This window comes from Sorex fumeus, unplaced genomic scaffold (genome assembly GCF_029834395.1).
Source record: "Sorex fumeus unplaced genomic scaffold, SorFum_2.1 ptg000009l, whole genome shotgun sequence".
Classification (NCBI taxonomy): Eukaryota; Metazoa; Chordata; class Mammalia; order Eulipotyphla; family Soricidae; genus Sorex; species Sorex fumeus.
In genome coordinates this window covers 16,330,651-16,348,568 of record NW_026606066.1, presented here as the reverse complement: position 1 = coordinate 16,348,568, position 17,918 = coordinate 16,330,651, and the positions used below count along the sequence as shown (strand labels likewise).

The window sequence follows — 17,918 nt, the reverse complement described above, 5'->3', positions numbered from 1 at the left end:
TCTGCCCAACAACTATCCCTTAGAAGGTGAGAAAATCACAAAAGGAGAACAAAAGTATTTTCAAAGTATATGCTTGGCATATTTGAAAAACTTGGATTGTCATTTGGAGAGTTGAAACGTGGTCTACTAAATCCAGAGCAGAGAAGCAGGGTTGAAAATATGAACACTTGTATGAGGGGAGTCAGCCCTCAACAAGTATGTTCTTGGTTTCAGCCTTCAAAGGTAGCATTTTCAGCTTGAAGAGCTCCTGGTCAAATATATCATGTGTCCCTACCATTCTTGGAGCAATTGAAACATAAAGGATTGGATGTCTACCAGGCCAAAGTATAAACTTGCCATTAATCTATTAAAATCGTATTTAATGAAAAGGAAGGGAAATTATTACCCCACTCACTCTCTTTCTCATTACAATTCCTAAAGAACTTTGCAGGAGCATATTATCTCGTCGACATCATGATCAAATGTTATTGTTTGCTTTATTATCTCAGTTGGATGGTTGGCTAGTCTAGAATGAAATAGGTTGAGGGCAACACTCAGCAGCCTAGAAGTCTGAATGAGGTTCCCATTCAAATGATCCTGGTTGTTTGGGGGTGGGGGGGGGAGGGGAGGGGTGATTAGTAAACCAACTGAGCTTAGACTGCATAGTAAGCGTCTGGATGCAGCACATTTACATCTAACAAGAGACCCCAGAAAACGTGTGTGTGTTTCTTAAACCTTATGTTCCGAACAAAAGGCTATCTCAGCAACAGACAATCAGCAGTGCATTGCTCCCTGGGATGCGAGCAACACACTCAACTGCACATTTCATTCTTCCTTAGCTCCCAGGACCACAAAGCCCCTAGTCTCTTCCCACTCCTGGGTCCCCAGATTGCTCTCCAGAAGGGGGTTGGGAAAACAGAAGCCTAACGTCGAAGCTGGCGCACCAGCAGCCAGCACCGGGGGCCCCCCAGGCGCTGCTTTGCCCTGGCAGAGCCGCCTGGGGGAGGTAGGGAGGGGAGCCGAGGAGCATTCGCAGGAACCGCACACCTAGACTCTTAGGGTTTTATTTATGCACTGGAAGGAGAACTGGGTAAATTCGGGTTTACCTCCCCCACCCCTCCCCGAAGTTGCTTCTTGGCAGATAAAGTCATTTTTATTATTTTCTGGCTTCTTCTGGGGCGGGGGCGGGGGGGGGGCCGGAGGGCTGGGAAGGGGCCCGGGGGAGCGTGCGGCTTGAGGTCCCCGGGCTCTCGGGCCAGATTTCGTCCAGTGCGCGGCGTCCTGGGGGCGGGTGGGTGGGTGGGTGCTGGAGAAGGGCGGACGGGCCACAGCTGTCGAGAGGCTCGCGGGCCGGCGCGGCTCCGTCGCGCTCCCTCCCAGGTGGGCCGGGGAGCGTCCGGGCGGGCTGGTCACGCGTGGGCAAGAAAGGCCCCCTTTTCCCCCGGAGCCCCTGCTCCCAGGCCAGAGTGCGGGGCTGGGCGAGCGCCCGGTCCCCCGCGCGCGTCATCATGACCCCGGGGCCCCCTCCGGGCCGCGCGCGCGCGTCGCTGAGGCTGGGCGGCCGCCGCGGCCCCGGCCGTGTAACATGACCCGAGCGGCCGGCCGGCCAGCGCGGCGCGGCCATTGAGCCCTCCCTGCCCATGAATCTCTGGCGCGTCTCTCGCTCGCTCGCCCGCTCGCCTCCCGCCTCCTTTTCTCCCCCTCCAGCTCCGCGGGCTCCGTGCGCCTCTCCCTCTCCCTCCCGGTCCTCCCGCTGCCCGTCTCTCGCCACTGCCCGCCTCTCGCCACTGCCTCCCGTCTCCTCTCCCTCTCGGCAGCCCCGGTCTCTTTTCTCCCTCTCGCCTTTGAAAACTGATCTTTGGCTCTTAGTGTGAAAGTGATTTGAATTTGGCTCGGCGGCGCTCTGCGCCTGCGCCCAGCCTCTGGCATGCTGGCTCCTTCCAAGCAGCTGTTTTGGGTTTGAAATTCCAACATGGCAGAGGCTGCAGTCCGTCTTCCCTTCAAAAACTTGGAATGATTTCAAATCATAGGCACCTTCACTTAACCCTAGCTTCCATTCATCAGCAAACACAGCGGATCGATGCTACGCTAACCTATCGGGTTTTCGCTCGGCGCGTCCAGGTAAGAGGAGCTTCGTAGTTTCCTACCATCTGTTTAAATTTGTTTTTGTGTTTGCTTGTTTTATTTTGGGAGAATAGAAATAAGTCCAAGACCCGTAAGAATGATAATAATAATAATAAAGAAGAGATCTTCGAGTCGCGCCGCAAACATTAAATTTAATTTCCACTCGCTTCTATGCTATACGCCAACCTGCTGTCCAATTTCTCGGTAGAAAGTATCCCTGAAACATTATAATGCATATTTTTGCTGCCTAATCATTGTAACGATAGTATCGGATTAAGAGTTCGCGATTGCAAAAAGCTCGTTTCCCGCTAGATTGGATTTAGTTATTACTATCTTTTTTACTTCAAAAAGAAAAAAGAAAAAAATAAGAAAGCGGAGCCGTAGGGTGGGGCTAGACTTTCTTCGGAAACTAACTTCTAAGTAAATAAGAAGTGTAAATAAGAATCTTCCACACACAGAAAGTTGAGGTTAAATTACAGTCTCGTGGCTGGGATAACGTGAAAATGTCAGAAGATCGGTTGCAGAAAAATGTAAGCACATCGTCTTGGAGGGGGTACAGCGTGGTGGGCGTATTGTTGGCAAGGAACGGGAGAGAAAGATGTATAATTTAATGGTATATACAATCCACTGATCCTATTACCGTCGTCCCCGGAGCTCTTGTTAGTTTCAATGGGAGTGAGTGAAATTGACATGGACTTGTATTCTTGGTCATGTGCTTTTTTTCCTTTCTTTCTTCTCCTGTGATCTGAGATCCCCTTTTTGTTGATGTTGCTTTCCCCCTTAATTATATGCATGTAGGTTAAATGAATACCTGACGAAAGGGCCCACGTTTCAAGGCAGTGACATTTGATAGCTGAGAGGAAAAGTGGCTTTAATGAAAAGCAACCTTTGGAATTCCTGCTTGTGAGAAATCCAATTCAGCTTTTTGTGCTGCCAGCAAGAAATGATCAGTAGCACCAGTGTTTATGGTATGTCAATTTTGGAATTTACTTCCTTTGCAACTAAGTAGCAAAGAGAAATTAAGTAGCATGATAAAACCATTGAAGATTCTGCCTGGGAAAGTGTTCATGATATGTAATTTCTTTTTTCTTCTTTTTTTAGTGTACAATTAATCTATCAGTATGCTTATTTGCTTTTGCTATTACTTGTTTGTATATTTCGATTTTGATTAATAGAATCCTGGAGTACACTTTTATTAGTTTTAGCCGTAATTTCAAAGTTGCATGTTACTAGCAATGCACTGTATAACCACTGAAGTCAAATGGTATGTAAATTAGTTAAACTCAGTGTGGGGCTTTTGGGGGAGGGGGTGGGGTGGAGAGTGGAGAGGATGGGATGTGGGGAAAGACTGCTTACTAATGAAAGTATATATATGTACATATATATGTATATTTATGTACACACAGAACTGGATGATTTTTTTCCCTCAATCTACTAATGCAGTTTGACTGTCTGCTCGCTAGATGATTGCACTTTATGGAGTAATCAGTTCTTCTGAGTGTGGTTTTTTTTTTTGGGTGAGTGAAGGTGTATCTTTTACATGAAAATACGAAAATATATTTTGATTATTTAAGCTTTTAATGGAGTTGTGGTAGTTAATCTTTTTCTTTGCCATTCACGTGTCTGTCTAACTGTGAGCGCTTTTTACTTTTAACCTATGATAGAATTAAATAATCAGGCCCTGAAATTGACTTTGTTCTAAATTGCTTTCTTTTTATTTTTTTATTTAAAAAAAAGTCAGATAAATGGAGTGAGAGAGGTTTTCAATAGCTCTTGTGACTATGCCCTGTGTACACTTTGTGGTATTCAATTAACACTAAGAGGGAACAACAACAAAGATGTTAAAACTATTTTGCATAACCAAAGAACATGTCCATTTTAAACTGTTTTGTTTTGTTTTGGGGAGGGGGGGGCCTACATTTACTTCACCACTATGCGTTCCTTAAAAGATGGAGATAGAAAGGGAGAATATGAAAGAAAGAAATAGCAGTGGGGCAAAGCTGCCAGGGGTCTGTAATGTGGCCGTCCTGACTGCTCTCTCATAACGCAAATGTGAATACAAGGAAAGGAACTGACTACTGGAGCCTTTGCGCTACAGATACTTCTGGTTGGACTCTGGTGACTATTGAGCTAAACACACACCACTATTATACCATACCCAGGATTTGATTGAATTTTGCATTTGGAACTTGTTGACTTTGAAGCGATCAATAAGAAGACTGTTTATTTTAGATGCACATAATTTGCCCTGAGAAATGTTTTAAGGAGGAGAGAGCACAGCTTTTTTTCCCCCGGAGCTGTTGGAGCGAATGGGATTGCCAGATGGGCGATTTCCCTCTGTGATGTTAAAGCTGTAATATATATTCAGAGCAGATTGGGCTGCTGCCTGTGATGAGGATATTACATTTATAAATTTTAAATCGGAGCTTGGACAATGTGCTGAGAGCACAAATTGGAGGGTTTGACTGTTCATCGTATTGATAGTTAAATGTGATTTCTGGATAGTAGTAATAATAATCATTGCGATAATATGTTTAAAAAAACACAGTGGGATAGTAAGTCATTTAATTCATGACATTTAACAGCAGATTTAAGTGTGTAAATTGCACCCACCCCAGTTTCTACTTACTATTAAATAATAGTCACATAATTTATTTCCCTGTGTTTAGATGCATGATGTGTGAAGGGTGTGCACCCAGGAGCCTTGTTAAAATATGCTAAAATTCTGGGGAGAAAAGTGTATTTTATATGTATATGTATATGTATATATATATGTTTCTCTCTATGTAGAGAGAAACATAGATATATTAGACGCTTGTATATATGTATCAAGTGGCATCAGTGGCTATTTAGTGGTTCTGTTACTCTGATTATTTTTATATTTTGTTTGCCTCAGATATGGGGCCTAAAAGAACCAGAGCTACAAACCTAAAAGGCTGGAAAGTGGGCAAGTGCTCACATTCTAGCAGCTCTGCTGTTGCAAATTAAAAGTGTGTTGTGGTCAGGAAATGAAAGCTACAATGTCTCTTTTGAACAAGTCGTTTATCAAGAGAAACATCTATCAGGGACTGCCTTGTCACATTGATCCTCTAAAAGTTAGGTCCGAGGTAGAAACTGCTTTGATGTTTTGATCCTAAATTTAATATAACAGAAAAAAAGCAAGGCTATTTTGACCAGAATAGATTAAAATTAATGTTCCTAAAACCAGCAACATCTATTTATTAGTATTGTACTATGTGTGAAGTTTTTTCTGGGGAGGGTGAAGGGGGTGCATACCAGTTGAAAGGTTCAAGGGGAAACTACTCCAACCTTTATAAATTGATGACGTTAAAATTTCATTTCTAGAATTTCAATTAAGACTAGCTATTGGTTTTCATGGGACATTTTGAAAATAGATTGTTTTAAAGGGAAAATTATCTTGAGTGTTTTAGAACGATCTGTAGAAAATCAGAGTTTTCATTCATTCACACATTTTACTCTCTTCCCTTCTTGCTCTTTTACTCATTTACTTCTGTTTCCTATCTTCACTAAATTTGTAACATATTAGTTTTTGCTTGTGGAAAAATTTTTTTTCTTAGAGAACATTTCTCAAAACAAGCTTACATTGTCTACTGTTTATTAATTGTGCGTGTAGATGGTTACACATATAAAATACAGGAGCTTACAAGTCTCAGAATTTCTGCTTATACATTTAGGTAGGTAACAGAGAAACCTTATCATACATTTTGTGAATACAGAATATGTTATGTTTATTATTCAAATTTTCAGTGGTGTTAAGAACACTGAGTGTGTGTGTGTGTGTGTGTGTGTGTGTGTGTGTGTGTAGCAGTTCAAAGCATCTTGCTTTATTTAGGGAAGAAAATATATGAGAGAGTTCCTTCTTTGAAACAGAGATTTTGGATACTTAGCTTTTACTGCTGTTCACCACTGTTTCATATGAGTCCATCAACAATCAGGCTGATAGACCACAAAGAGTGTGGTGGGAGTTTTGGGAAGTGTAATACTTGTTAATTAATCATGTCTGAAATGAAAGAATCATAGCAGGGTAATAAAGTCTCATTGTTGTTTTCCTGGAAGAGGGAAGACTTCTGTTTGGAGCTGTATGTGTGAGTTGACTTGCTTTTCTTTTCTCTTAAAAAGGCAATTTATAGGGCTTCTTCAGACATATTTCAAAACCATCTTTTTTATTGTTAAAGGGGATTTTTTTCTTGACTAGTGAATCAGTGAAATTCTTAAAATTTTCACTAATATAAATAAAAACTGGAAGTTTTTTTTTTTCTCTCGGTTGTATTAAAAACTTGCAACTGGGGTTCTAATATTATTATCTCTCAATAAAAAGAATTTTCTTTTTCTGTTCACATAAGGCAGAAACTTTGAAAACCTGTTTGCAGGTGGCATTCTGATAGAAGTACAAGAGAGCAGAATTTTTATCTATTACTTTCAGATAGTACAAAGATAGGGCAGGGGGTGGGGTGGGCAGTTGTACTTCCAAGAACCTATAGCGACATGCTGTATTTTAGCTTGACATTTTTAGGTATTTTGAAATATTAGCCATCTGAAAAGATAAGTGTGCAGTATGATTATAGATAAATACCATTTGTGCTGAACTCTGTGTTGTCACCTTTTTGGAACTTAAATTTTGCTTAGTTTATGCATAGGAACTGATCCTGAAAGTATATGTGTCTGCAACGTTTTTTTTAATAATTTTCATCTCAAGGTGAAGATGGCTTTGCTAATGACTCCCTGTATTTATCTCTGAGTGTTTGGATGCCTTGAATGATTGCCTAATTAAGTAATCAGTTTTAATGGCCCCAAATCAGCAGAATTGCTAGGTGTATTTGAAACAATTGCAGCCTTTTATGTTTTGTTCTTTCTAGTTTTTCTTTAGAACCTTGGCTTGATACAAATGTTTGCTGTTTTGCCTTTAATCAATATATTCTTAAGTATAAATTTTACATACTACTTTTATAAAGAACCATATTTATTATTGTAGAGTCAACGAATTTAATTACTAAGAACTTACATTGATTTATAAATTTTTGGGAGACATTGTTTAGCTGATATCTATGTGTGAAATACTGATCTATGTTACTGATATAAAAACTTGATTAATCAACATATCTGCTTTTTATCCTTAAGTCAGTGAGAAGCCAGAATAAACAAATGACAGAAAACAATGCAGTTTTCTCTTCAGTTAAAATAAAAACTTAACTCAATTATCTTTTTCTTTGGAGATAGATGAGCTAATGTTTTAGTAAAATCAATTGAATTTAAAAATTATTTGGTGTGTACTACTAGGTCAGTTGCAAGTATGAAATTTTTTCCAGTTTGAAATCCAAACACACAAATTATAGCATTTGTTTTAGTCTTTTGAAAAGGAAAAAGGAAAGTTTTTTTTTTTGAAAAACTGCAGACAAGTGCCTGTTTTAACAATTGCTTTACTGAAAAAAACAAAGTCTTCTTTCTTTTTTCCTAAACTTGAATTTTTCTCATTAGCTTTAAACTTTTGACTTTTGGTAGAAATTTCAAGCATAACTACTGTAACATCACTGAATATTAATCCTCTCAATATTTTAATGCTATATTTAAATGACAGTTGTACCTTTGGGATGCTTCACCCGAGAAATGCAGATAGTAGAAATAAGGGGTAAAATCAGTTGTGCTGTTAAGTTTGACGCAAATCAAAAGCAGGTGGGTATGTTGTTTCCTTCGGGCAATGCCACAGATGCCTGCTTAGGAGCTCGGCCTCCGCTCTGCACATGTGTGCGGTACCTGTTGAGAAGTTTTAGCTGAGACAGAGGCCAGGCGGCAGAAGAGATAGGTGATCAGAAACTATCTAGACATGTGCTATTAAATGCTGCTTTTTGTTAATAATATTTACATATTTTATGCAACAAATCTGCTTCTTGTCTTATTTGAATATTGACACTTTGCTTAGCATTGCATATAGTAGTCTGTTTGGAGGTATATTGGAAGCTGTAAATTCAAAGGAGCTTCTATCAATTCAGATGTATTTATGTTAAATATATGTATAAATGGATCTTTGCTTTTATTTGAGCTGCCATGACTTTCACAAAGCATTTATAGTGTCACTGCTTCCAATCATTTTTGAAATTGATACATCTTGCAAGAAGAATGTATGATTTGTTATATGAAAGCCCAAGGTGAAACTTTCTTTTTTGGCCTGGCAAAGCAGTTCAAGTATTTACACTTTTGTGTTGGAAAAACTTTTTTTTTTTAGAAAGTTTTTTTTTTTAATACTATTAGAAATTTTGATTCTTTTGGTTAAGATTTTATCCTCAATTTAATATGGTGAGCAACTTGAAAAGTTTAGTGACATGAAACTTAGAAAAGGACTTTCCTACAGCATATCTGAAGAATACCTGAAGTAAAATATCTCTAATGTGTTTTCTTTACAATATCTTAATGTTGAATACAGCTTCACTCGTTTGCTTTTCTATGTGTTTTGGTTTCAGCTTGTAATTTATATATTTATTCTATATCACTTATGGATATATTCATTAATATTACTGGCAAAAGAATGAAAACCCTTTTTTACTTCTCCTTAGCTTAAAAAAATTCCAACTCAACTAATACTTGCTATGTCAATTGAATACTTCTTAAGCAATTCACCATTGATTAAATGACATAGACATATGACAGTAAAGTCATCTGAGAATGAATGAGCTCTCCATTCATGCTTTGATTTCCAAGGAAGTATTATTATTAATGGAAGCAGTAACATTCAAAATGAAAAAAATTAAAGTTGTGCCTGGTGAAGCCATCATTTTCTAACTGTGACTAAACTTTTTGCTCTTCTTTGAACTTATTGTCATTAGCACACATTGTCACTTTCACCTAGGACCACCTGCATATTTTCTGTGACAGTACAAAGTTACAATGTGGAACACTTTGTCCAAAAGTGATTAAAAATGCATAACAGCTACTATAGATAGTTAAATCATGGTCTTTACGGTAGTGGTGGCGTTGGGGGAAATATAGACCATCCAGGTCTTAGGGCAAGGAAGTCAATCCTGCCTTCACCACTTACATAGATTTATTGTGGAAGTCATTTGTGGAGATTGTTGGCTTTCCCACTTGAAGACTGACTATTTGACATTTATTCCATGTGCTTCTGCCTAAAGATAGACGAATACCAGTTGAATAAGAGCAACTGTGAGAAAATGGAGTATCAGGTATATCTTATGCTTCTTTCAATATCACACCTAGTGATTGAAATAATTATCTTTGTTGTGTGTTGCCCATTGCTTGTTGCCCATGTCCCATATATTACTTGAATGTTTTAAATATTATAGAAGGGAGTCTATTTTTTTAACTGTTTATGTCTTGGTGCATACTTGCATGTATATTTGCCAGACATGGATACAAAGCATTTTGTGTGTGTTGTAATTGGACCCTAGGAGTTTTTCTGTGGCCATGCAGTAACACTCCCACCAAAAGTTTCTAGGCAGAAGTAAATTAAGTATTTTACATATAAATTTTAAATTCACTGAAAGTATAGACCATCCTTCCTATTAATAAATGAAGCACAACCAGGGAACAGGAGCAAACAAAATAATCACTTTGTTTTAACTATACAATATTGCTATTTTGACATAGAAAGGGGACATTATGGATTTATAAACAGGTGGTGACAGCTGTGTGAAGAGGAATAGTAACTCTTTTATGCAGTGACTTTAACTTTGCAGTATGTAATATTCAAGTTCAGAACTTGTTTACTGAACTTGAATTGGAAGAGCCTCCTTCCTTTAAATAATGTAGTGACAATGTATGACACCTTTCGCTTGGATTTGAGCATATTCTGTTGATAGGTGGACAAAACGTTTACAGTGTTGCTTCTCAAGCTACTTCTCAATGAGATCAAACTTCATATTGAGATACCTAAAACTAAAAATTGAAGTCAAGCGGCTTTTTCAAATCAAAACTGAGATATGATGGAATGTCCAGCAAGTAATGGATCTGAGTGCACTTGAAGTTGCACCATTTATTTTCAAAAGATATTTCTCACATCAGATGACTCTGCCAGGAAAGGAAATATCAAAGACCTCGAAAAAGTAACTATTCTTTCATATAATCCGAGAGTGGGGTGAGGGTGGGGGCTTTAAAGATATTTCTGAGGAAGAGAAAAATGGGACTTATTTTGAATGCCTTGTTAGACTTCGTGGAGAGAAGTACTATATGCGAGACCTTCTAAGAAGGAAAATCTTTGCCCTGTGTAATAACAAGACAGTCCTCTCTCAATTGATATGTACTTTAATGAAAGGAAGCTTGGAAATAACTATTACAACAGTGTCCTATTTAATTATAAATTCACCCCACAGGTTAGGAATCTTTTGCATTAAACTTGAAATATCTTAGTAGTTAGCCACAATGCATATTTCAAATGTGTCTATATTGTATGACCTATCTACAAATTCTGATATAATTTAAATTGGGCCTCTTCTTTCCCTACCTTATCCTTATCCTTTGTATGTTGTATTTTCATATTTAATGTTTGACTTTAAAAAGGATTAAGCCAGGAATCTAGGTGATTATATGGCAATATATGCTTTGTTATGCACCAAATAGCTATATTATTCTCTCCTATTCTCTTCTTCTCCCTTTATTTTAAATTGAAGCTAAGATTGTAGACTCTTTCTGTTAGATCATATACCTGAATGATGCTAAATTATAAATCTTAATTAGGTATGTTTCACTGATTTTAATCTTGCAAGATAATTATTCTGAGTAGGATGAAAGGTTCCCTTAGGATTGAAAGCATTTTCATTTCAATCCCTATTTAAGATCAAACAAATACCATTAAATAAACAGAGTACTATTATTCTTTTAAGCTTAATAGTTAATACTTTAGGATTTAAGTATGTGGATGAAGAAATAAGAATGAAGATAAGGCCATCATACTGTTTGCAAACTTTAAGTGCTTTTGATAAATTTTACTGCTAGGATTTGCATAGATCTAAAGGAATCTTTTAAATAAAAATTACAGTTTTGATTATCTAAATGAAATATGCTCTTGTGCATGTGCACAGATACATTTCTTTGTGAAAGTATCTATGTCAGAGATGCTTTTGGTATTTCTTTATGAGTAATTAGGTTAACGGGGTTAGTTAGGAAATGTATCCTTTCCTAGAAAATGAAAAATTACATTCAAGTAGAGGTAAAGGAGTGAAACATATTCGTGACTTTAAGTGCTTAAAAAGATATTTATGAGTCATTTTTAAAGAATAATGCTCAATATGTAACTTGTTAAGAATAATAGCCATTTTTACTTCTTAAAACACATCTTATATTAAAACTGACTTTTCGTTCATGAGTCAAAAATCTGGAGTTAATTTTAGCCCATTTTACAAAAGCTATGGGTCTTATCCCCTTGCCCCTTCCATGGAATTCTGCACCAATCGTCTTGGTGCATAGTTCTCCTTTAAAGAGAAGTTTTCCTTTGCATTATTCACAAGACTAAGCCATATTTTAGAAGGGAAATACTGATATGACCCAAAAGTAACTTTGAGACCCCATCCATATGACCTGAATTCTTGTCTGACAAACCAGAAGGAAAATTTTTACTGGCTTTGGAATTTTATATGCCTGTATGAACAGTGCTTATTCTTTTTATGGAAAGATGTAAAATGTACTAAAAATATGTGTTCTCTAATGGGAAAAATATGTTCTTTCTTATTTTTTAGAATGCCAATCAACTAATCATCAATATCAATTCACCTGTGGATGGGAAGATAGTATCACTAAATAATCTTAGTCAGAAATAGATATTTGATTGAGCAAGCATTTCTAGAAAGATAAAAAAAATTCTTGTAAAGGAAAAACAGATTTTTAAACATGATGTAAAGCCTCTATTAATAACTCTTTAGAGAAAAAACTAATATTTAAAGTGCTCTTTTAGGCTTTGTTCTTTTAATAAGCCTTTAGTGAATGCATGCAATGCATTCATGCTTTTGTTTTTAAAAATTTTTTGTTTCTTTTTTTTATTTTAACTTAAAATTAAAAAATCCCTACAGGGAAACTATCTTGCACTTTATTTTTCAAAATATCCAATGATAACAGTACAGCATGTGAAAAAAATAGATATATTTATACTAATGGGCCAAGAACCACAGTTAATTTATTTATTATTAGTTAATTTTTATTGATTGAAGTACTGTGAATTATAATACTGCAACTGGTGGTTCCCTGTGTACATAGTTCCAGTACCAATTCCACACCCATAACCAGAGTATTCCTGTCTACCCTATGCCCACCCCCAAGGTCCTGAAGGCCCCTCTGTTTCTCACAGCCCGTTCCCTAACTCAGTTCTGGAGATCCACTGATTTAACTCTATAATTTTAGTCTCTTGAAATCTACCCTGTTGTACTAAAATGGCACAAGAGGTATTGTAAAATTGCCGTGTAAATGCATACCTACTACTTACATACCTAAATACATTTTTACTTTTATCTATAATTTCTGATAACTAAGTGAAGGTAGCCTTATGTTTGGGACCAGGGAAAAAGATTATATATCTATTTTACAATCCGCAAACTGACTGGGACTTCTGCTTGCTTGTTTTTTTTTTTTTTTTTTTTTTTTGAATTTTAGAGCCTCTGGGGGCCCTGCAGTGCTGGAATTAGAACTGGGGTAGGCTCTTAACCCCTGTACAATCTCTCGGGCTCCTGATCTGGAATTTTGCTCTCTTGTTCACCCATCTGCAGCTGGACTCCAGTCCTACTTTACCTGCCTACTGTTTGAGGGGTTGAAGGTTTTGTTAGTTTGCTTCATATTTGTAGGGCGGGTTGTTACTTGATTATCTGGAAAATCAAAGTTCTCTTAAGTCACTGGAATATGATATTTAGATCATGAGGTGGGAGTTTGAAAGTAGAGGATTTTGGGCTAAGAAGTGAGAGGAAAACAATAGCATTTTTGGACATGCCCAGAAAGCACTTATAGGAAAAACAACTTTAGGAATGGGGAAATAGCTTCACGGGCAGATAACTCGGGGAAATTGGTGAGAAAGGCTAAGAATAAGGCCTATTGCCTATGGTGGTTGCTAAAAAGGATATTGGCAATTTAATGACTTAAATTAAAGTCCTATCTCAGTCTAGTTAAGTGGAAGTTAGAGTAGGGGAGGGGGCTATCTTCTTTCAAATGCCTACAACAATGCTTATGTAAAGTTAGGACTGAAAATCACTTCTCTGTGCCAAAGACTTTTTATGAGATCTTAAACATCACTAAAAAATAATTCTTCCTAGATTTATAAGCATAGAGATACCTATATAGAATCAAAGAGTATGGTGATACTATGTATTACAGAGAGTTCGTTCTCTGGCTAAAGTTCAACAGTTTGAAGAATCGTAAGAGCATAGCTGTCACACTATTTGTAGAAAAGTGGTTGTGGTGAAGAAAAGTGGCAATAGAAGTCCATAGTCTTCCATATCTGTGACCTTGGGTAAGTTACTCAACTTCTTTGAGCTTTTGCTTACATTCTTTTTAATAATTAAAAAAAAAGAGTTTATCTAACACTATTCTGATTTTTTAAATTTTGTGTAACTACTACTTGGTCATGGACAAGTAAATTTGAATAAACTGGAAACTTGCTAGTAATAATGGCTGATGAAAAAATTTTTTTGTTTCTTTTTAAGAAATTCTACAAGTTGTCTGGAAAACAATGAGGGAAGGGTGGATATCATTTATCATTTCCTTGAGTCATTCAGAAGGGAAGGTAACCATTCATTAAACAGAGTTACTAATTGGTTGCAAGCAAATGTGTCAGCAATTTTAGTATTATGAGAGTTGATGAGTGTTAGTTATCCAGTGCTCTTTCCTTGTAAAATATATGGCTGAGCTGATAAGTAGATTAAGTGATAGTGGAGTTAGGGAACTCAGTTCCTTTTTAAAAAATAACAATTGGAGTCTAGCATAAAAATTGGATCTTTATGAAACTGGAAGGAGTTCCATCTTCCTTTTCAATAGTCTTTGTTCAACTCTTTTAATTCCCTGGAATGTTGTTTGTTACTTGTAGAAATCCCCCTAGGATATAGATATGTAGTTTAAATATTGCATCACAAATATTTCCTTGACTTCCTTATTCAAGATCCTTTTTTTTTGTGGGGTGGGTGAGCATGGGAGCACACTCAGCAGTGCTTGAGATTTACTTCTGACTCTCAGCTCTTTGATCACACCAGTCGATGCTCAAGAGACTATGTGGGGTGCAGGGGATTGAACCTGGGTCACCTGAGTGTAAGACAGTTGACCTACCTGTGCTCCAGCCACATAGTATCTACTTGATGTTACCTAACTAAAAATAAAAAAAAATCTCTTTGCAGATCTATTAAAATCATATATTTCATTTAAAAGTGAAATTTATATATTTTTGTAACTTAATTAGCAAGGGAGACTTTTATAACCCTGACAAATATTTTACAATTATTTATGTAAAATGAAGCACATAATTGTTTATTTTATTTTTATATATATAGAAAGAAGAGAATGTAAGCCAATTTAGAAAAAACTACAGTATGAAATTAAAAACTTTGAATGTAGACAATAACAAATATTTAAATCACCAGGCTTCACAAACTTAATTTTTTCCTGGTGTATTTGCAGTCAAGAAAAAATGAGGGGTACAGAATCATAAGATTGTAGACTTCTAAATCAACTTCTTTCCAACATAGGGTTGATTGACAGTTGGTTATTCAGCCTTTGGTTGAGCCTGGGAAATAGTACCTCCTAAGACATTTCTTTCTATTTTGCCCTTTCTCCAATAAATAGGCTGTGTGCAAATATGTGGCCTGGTTATATTTAAAACAGATTTCCTCAGAACTTATGGTACTGAGGGTAATAAGATATGGGATGTAAACTGGTTGATCAACCCAGTAGCTGTGTTTTTGCTTGCTCATTTAATTGACATATTTTTGTACTATGCTTAGCATGTGATGCTATTAATTTTTATGTACTAAATACTGGGCATTAAATAATCTAGCTGGGGTTACAACCAATGACCTCGTCTTCTCAATGTTCGGTTGCCTTACCCCTTAGTTTTGTGTGTTTGTAGAAGGGTCAGTTTCTTTCTCAAACCTGTCACCAATGTTACAACAAAAAGTACTATAAATTTGCTATGGGAAATTCAATTTGAGGAAATGTTGAAATTGTAATGAGTCAGTCAACAGCATTTTACAAAGTTTCTATTGATATTGGTGTATTTGAACCTAAAGATGAATGTACCAGAGAAAAACACTTGTTCACATTTCTTCATGAAAGAACTCAGAAAAACAAAGGCTCTATTGTCATTCTTTAAAAACTCAATTTGACTAGGGAAACCTATAATCTTTACTGAAAGAAAACTCACTGTTTTATTTTCTTCCCAATTTGGACTCTTAAAATCTAAAAGTTCTAGATACTAACCTACTATTTCATTTGGAAATCTAGATTGATCTCATATATTCTTTATAAAAGAAAATATCTGCTGTGCTGACTGCAGAACATGGTGTGTTGAAAATAAATGCCATTAGGTGAGCTACAGTGGAGGTATGTCTGTTAGGTAATTCCACGTAAGTACTCCATCTTCAGCAGCAAACTTCAGAAGTAAAGAAGAACCTTACTTTACATGTTGAATATTAAGGACTGTAAGACAATATGTGAAAAGCAGAAGAATAATTTTTGAAGTTTGACTCTTACAATCTTAGTTCTTTTGTTAAATGGACTTTGCTGGCTTTCTGGAAACCATTCAGTAAACTTCAAATAAATTTAAACTGCTGAAGTTAAATATCTATGAAATTAAAAGTAACATGGAATGAGTAGGATTTTAGTCTCATGGGTGCCAAAAACCAAACTAAATCAAGAAAATTTTTAAAGATAGGAATGGGAAATTCAACCTATCTTAATAGTGAGGAGGTTTCACAGAGTTTTAAATTAATAAAACTACTCATATTCATATTAGTAAAATTTCAGGCATTTCCTTTGGTCATCTCATTAAGGAAAATTGGGTGATTCTCCACTGAGCACAGTAATTTAAAATTAATGTCCACAAAATATGAGCCATGGTTAAAAGTAGTAGTTTGTAATTTTTTTTCTTATTCTTTTCCTGCCTCATAATCACAGTTGACAGCTGTCACTTAAGTCTAGACATAGTAATCTATGAACAATATTTAGAACAATATTGACAAATAGAACAAACAAACTCTATTTGTCCACTATGTTGAAAACTGAAGTCTTATTTAAAGTGAAAATAGATATATATGTATGTGTGTGTGTGAGAGAGAGAGAGAGAGACAGAGACAGAGAGACAGAGACAAAGAAAGGGGGAGGGAGGGAGAAAGAAAGAGAGGGAGTTAGCAAAGAAAGCTAGAGAGAGAGACTGACAGAATCAGAGACCAAGGAGTTAGTAGAGCAACCCAGGAAACAGGTCATTGTTAACTCTTTCCTTTTGAATGAATGAGTAACTTGGTAGCTATTATAGATAGCATGGAAGTGAGCCAATTTAGTCTCTGATTCTTACTGTAGGTGGCTGAAGTCTATCTGGGAAGTAGTACTTATTTGTCCTCTAGGAGGAGGTTTGGCACTCTTAAAAAATTAGTAAACAAGATTTGTAAGAAATTAAAGTAAAATTAAAAGATAAATATTAAAGATTCATTTCTCTAACAATAACCAGAATATTTTGCATATGTGCTTAAAGGTAATTTTGTTCATGAATTCTTTTGATTAGAATAAAACTTCATCTCAAACTGCTAAAAATTTGCTTTCTGGATGTGCTTATTCTCTTTGAGAGAGTAACCACGCCTTCTTTCAACAGTCTTTGTCCAGGGTTTCTTTTACTCATGCATATGTCCTTGAAGAAATGTAACATCTTTCACAAGATTTTGTACAAGTGAAACCAGATACCAGTTTTTATTGCAGAACAGAGCCTACAAATGTTTCTCTTTAAAGACATTTTTAATAGAAACAGTAAGGTATAAATCATTAAAGCAATTACCTGGACATTGTGGAAATGGGGCTTGCCTTGTTCTGTAGCCCCAGATGTTTCCAGATTCCAGTAATAACCCAGTCCAGATATTTACAGCTTAATTTTCTGTGCATGTGCACTTGTCCACAAATGGCTCCTATTTCCCATTTTCTGTTGAACAACTGGACCACTTAGAGGTAAAGAAAGTGATTTCAGCTTGGGTGATGACAAACATTAATGGTTATAATAAGTTGCTTCTAGAAACTTTGATCACTTAAAAATATATAGAGGCTAAACCTTAAAGGGTTTTACACTAAGAAATAAATTATTCAAATGTAATTTTTCTTTATGGATGAATAGGGGGCAAATAACATCCCCACATCCTTCAAACTTATATTTAGCCTTGATGTGCTGTGTGATAAAAGTAATTTCTTTTAAATGCATCTTCTGGCACTGGTTAGTTATTATTCAGGCTGCTAGTTTTCTTTGCATCGCTACTCCACAGTTTTTCTTATTCTTGCTAGAAACTAAACAAATGGAAAATAATGATTGGTAACCATCTGCTGTGCAGAAATTTCACATATAGCAGTTAACTCTATTTTATAAAACAAGACCAAGTGAGAGAATTATACTGTTGCCAGTAAATAGCAACATGCAGTAGAGCATTCCTTTGGACAAAGTAGAAATGTAGGAAGCCAGCTTTTTATTTTATTATGGCAAGTCAGATGTTTGGACTTCCAGTGTTGAATGTGCCTGGGCATTAATGTGTTTTGTGTGTGTGTGTGTGTGTGTGGTGTGCACGCACACGCATGTGTGCATGCTGCATATGTGAAGAGAATAGGTGTATGTTCCCTAGCTTCTCCTT

The 17,918-nt window shown here is 36.5% G+C and overlaps 1 protein-coding gene across 2 annotated transcripts in view; it reads left to right on the top strand.

The window, feature by feature from the left end:
* The first annotated feature begins 1,953 nt into the window (after positions 1 to 1,953).
* The window catches only part of FIGN (fidgetin, microtubule severing factor), a 138,874-nt gene continuing 122,909 nt past the window's right edge, over positions 1,954 to 17,918 (top strand). Inside the window, exons 1-2 of one of the 2 annotated variants that reach the window (XM_056110323.1) lie at positions 1,954 to 2,100; positions 2,902 to 3,071. In XM_056110323.1, coding sequence (XP_055966298.1) covers positions 3,047 to 3,071 — 25 coding nt within the window. In that variant the 5' untranslated portion in view covers positions 1,954 to 2,100; positions 2,902 to 3,046. The remainder of the gene's footprint in view (positions 2,101 to 2,901; positions 3,072 to 17,918) is intronic. The other variant, XM_056110324.1, reaches the window with a different exon arrangement.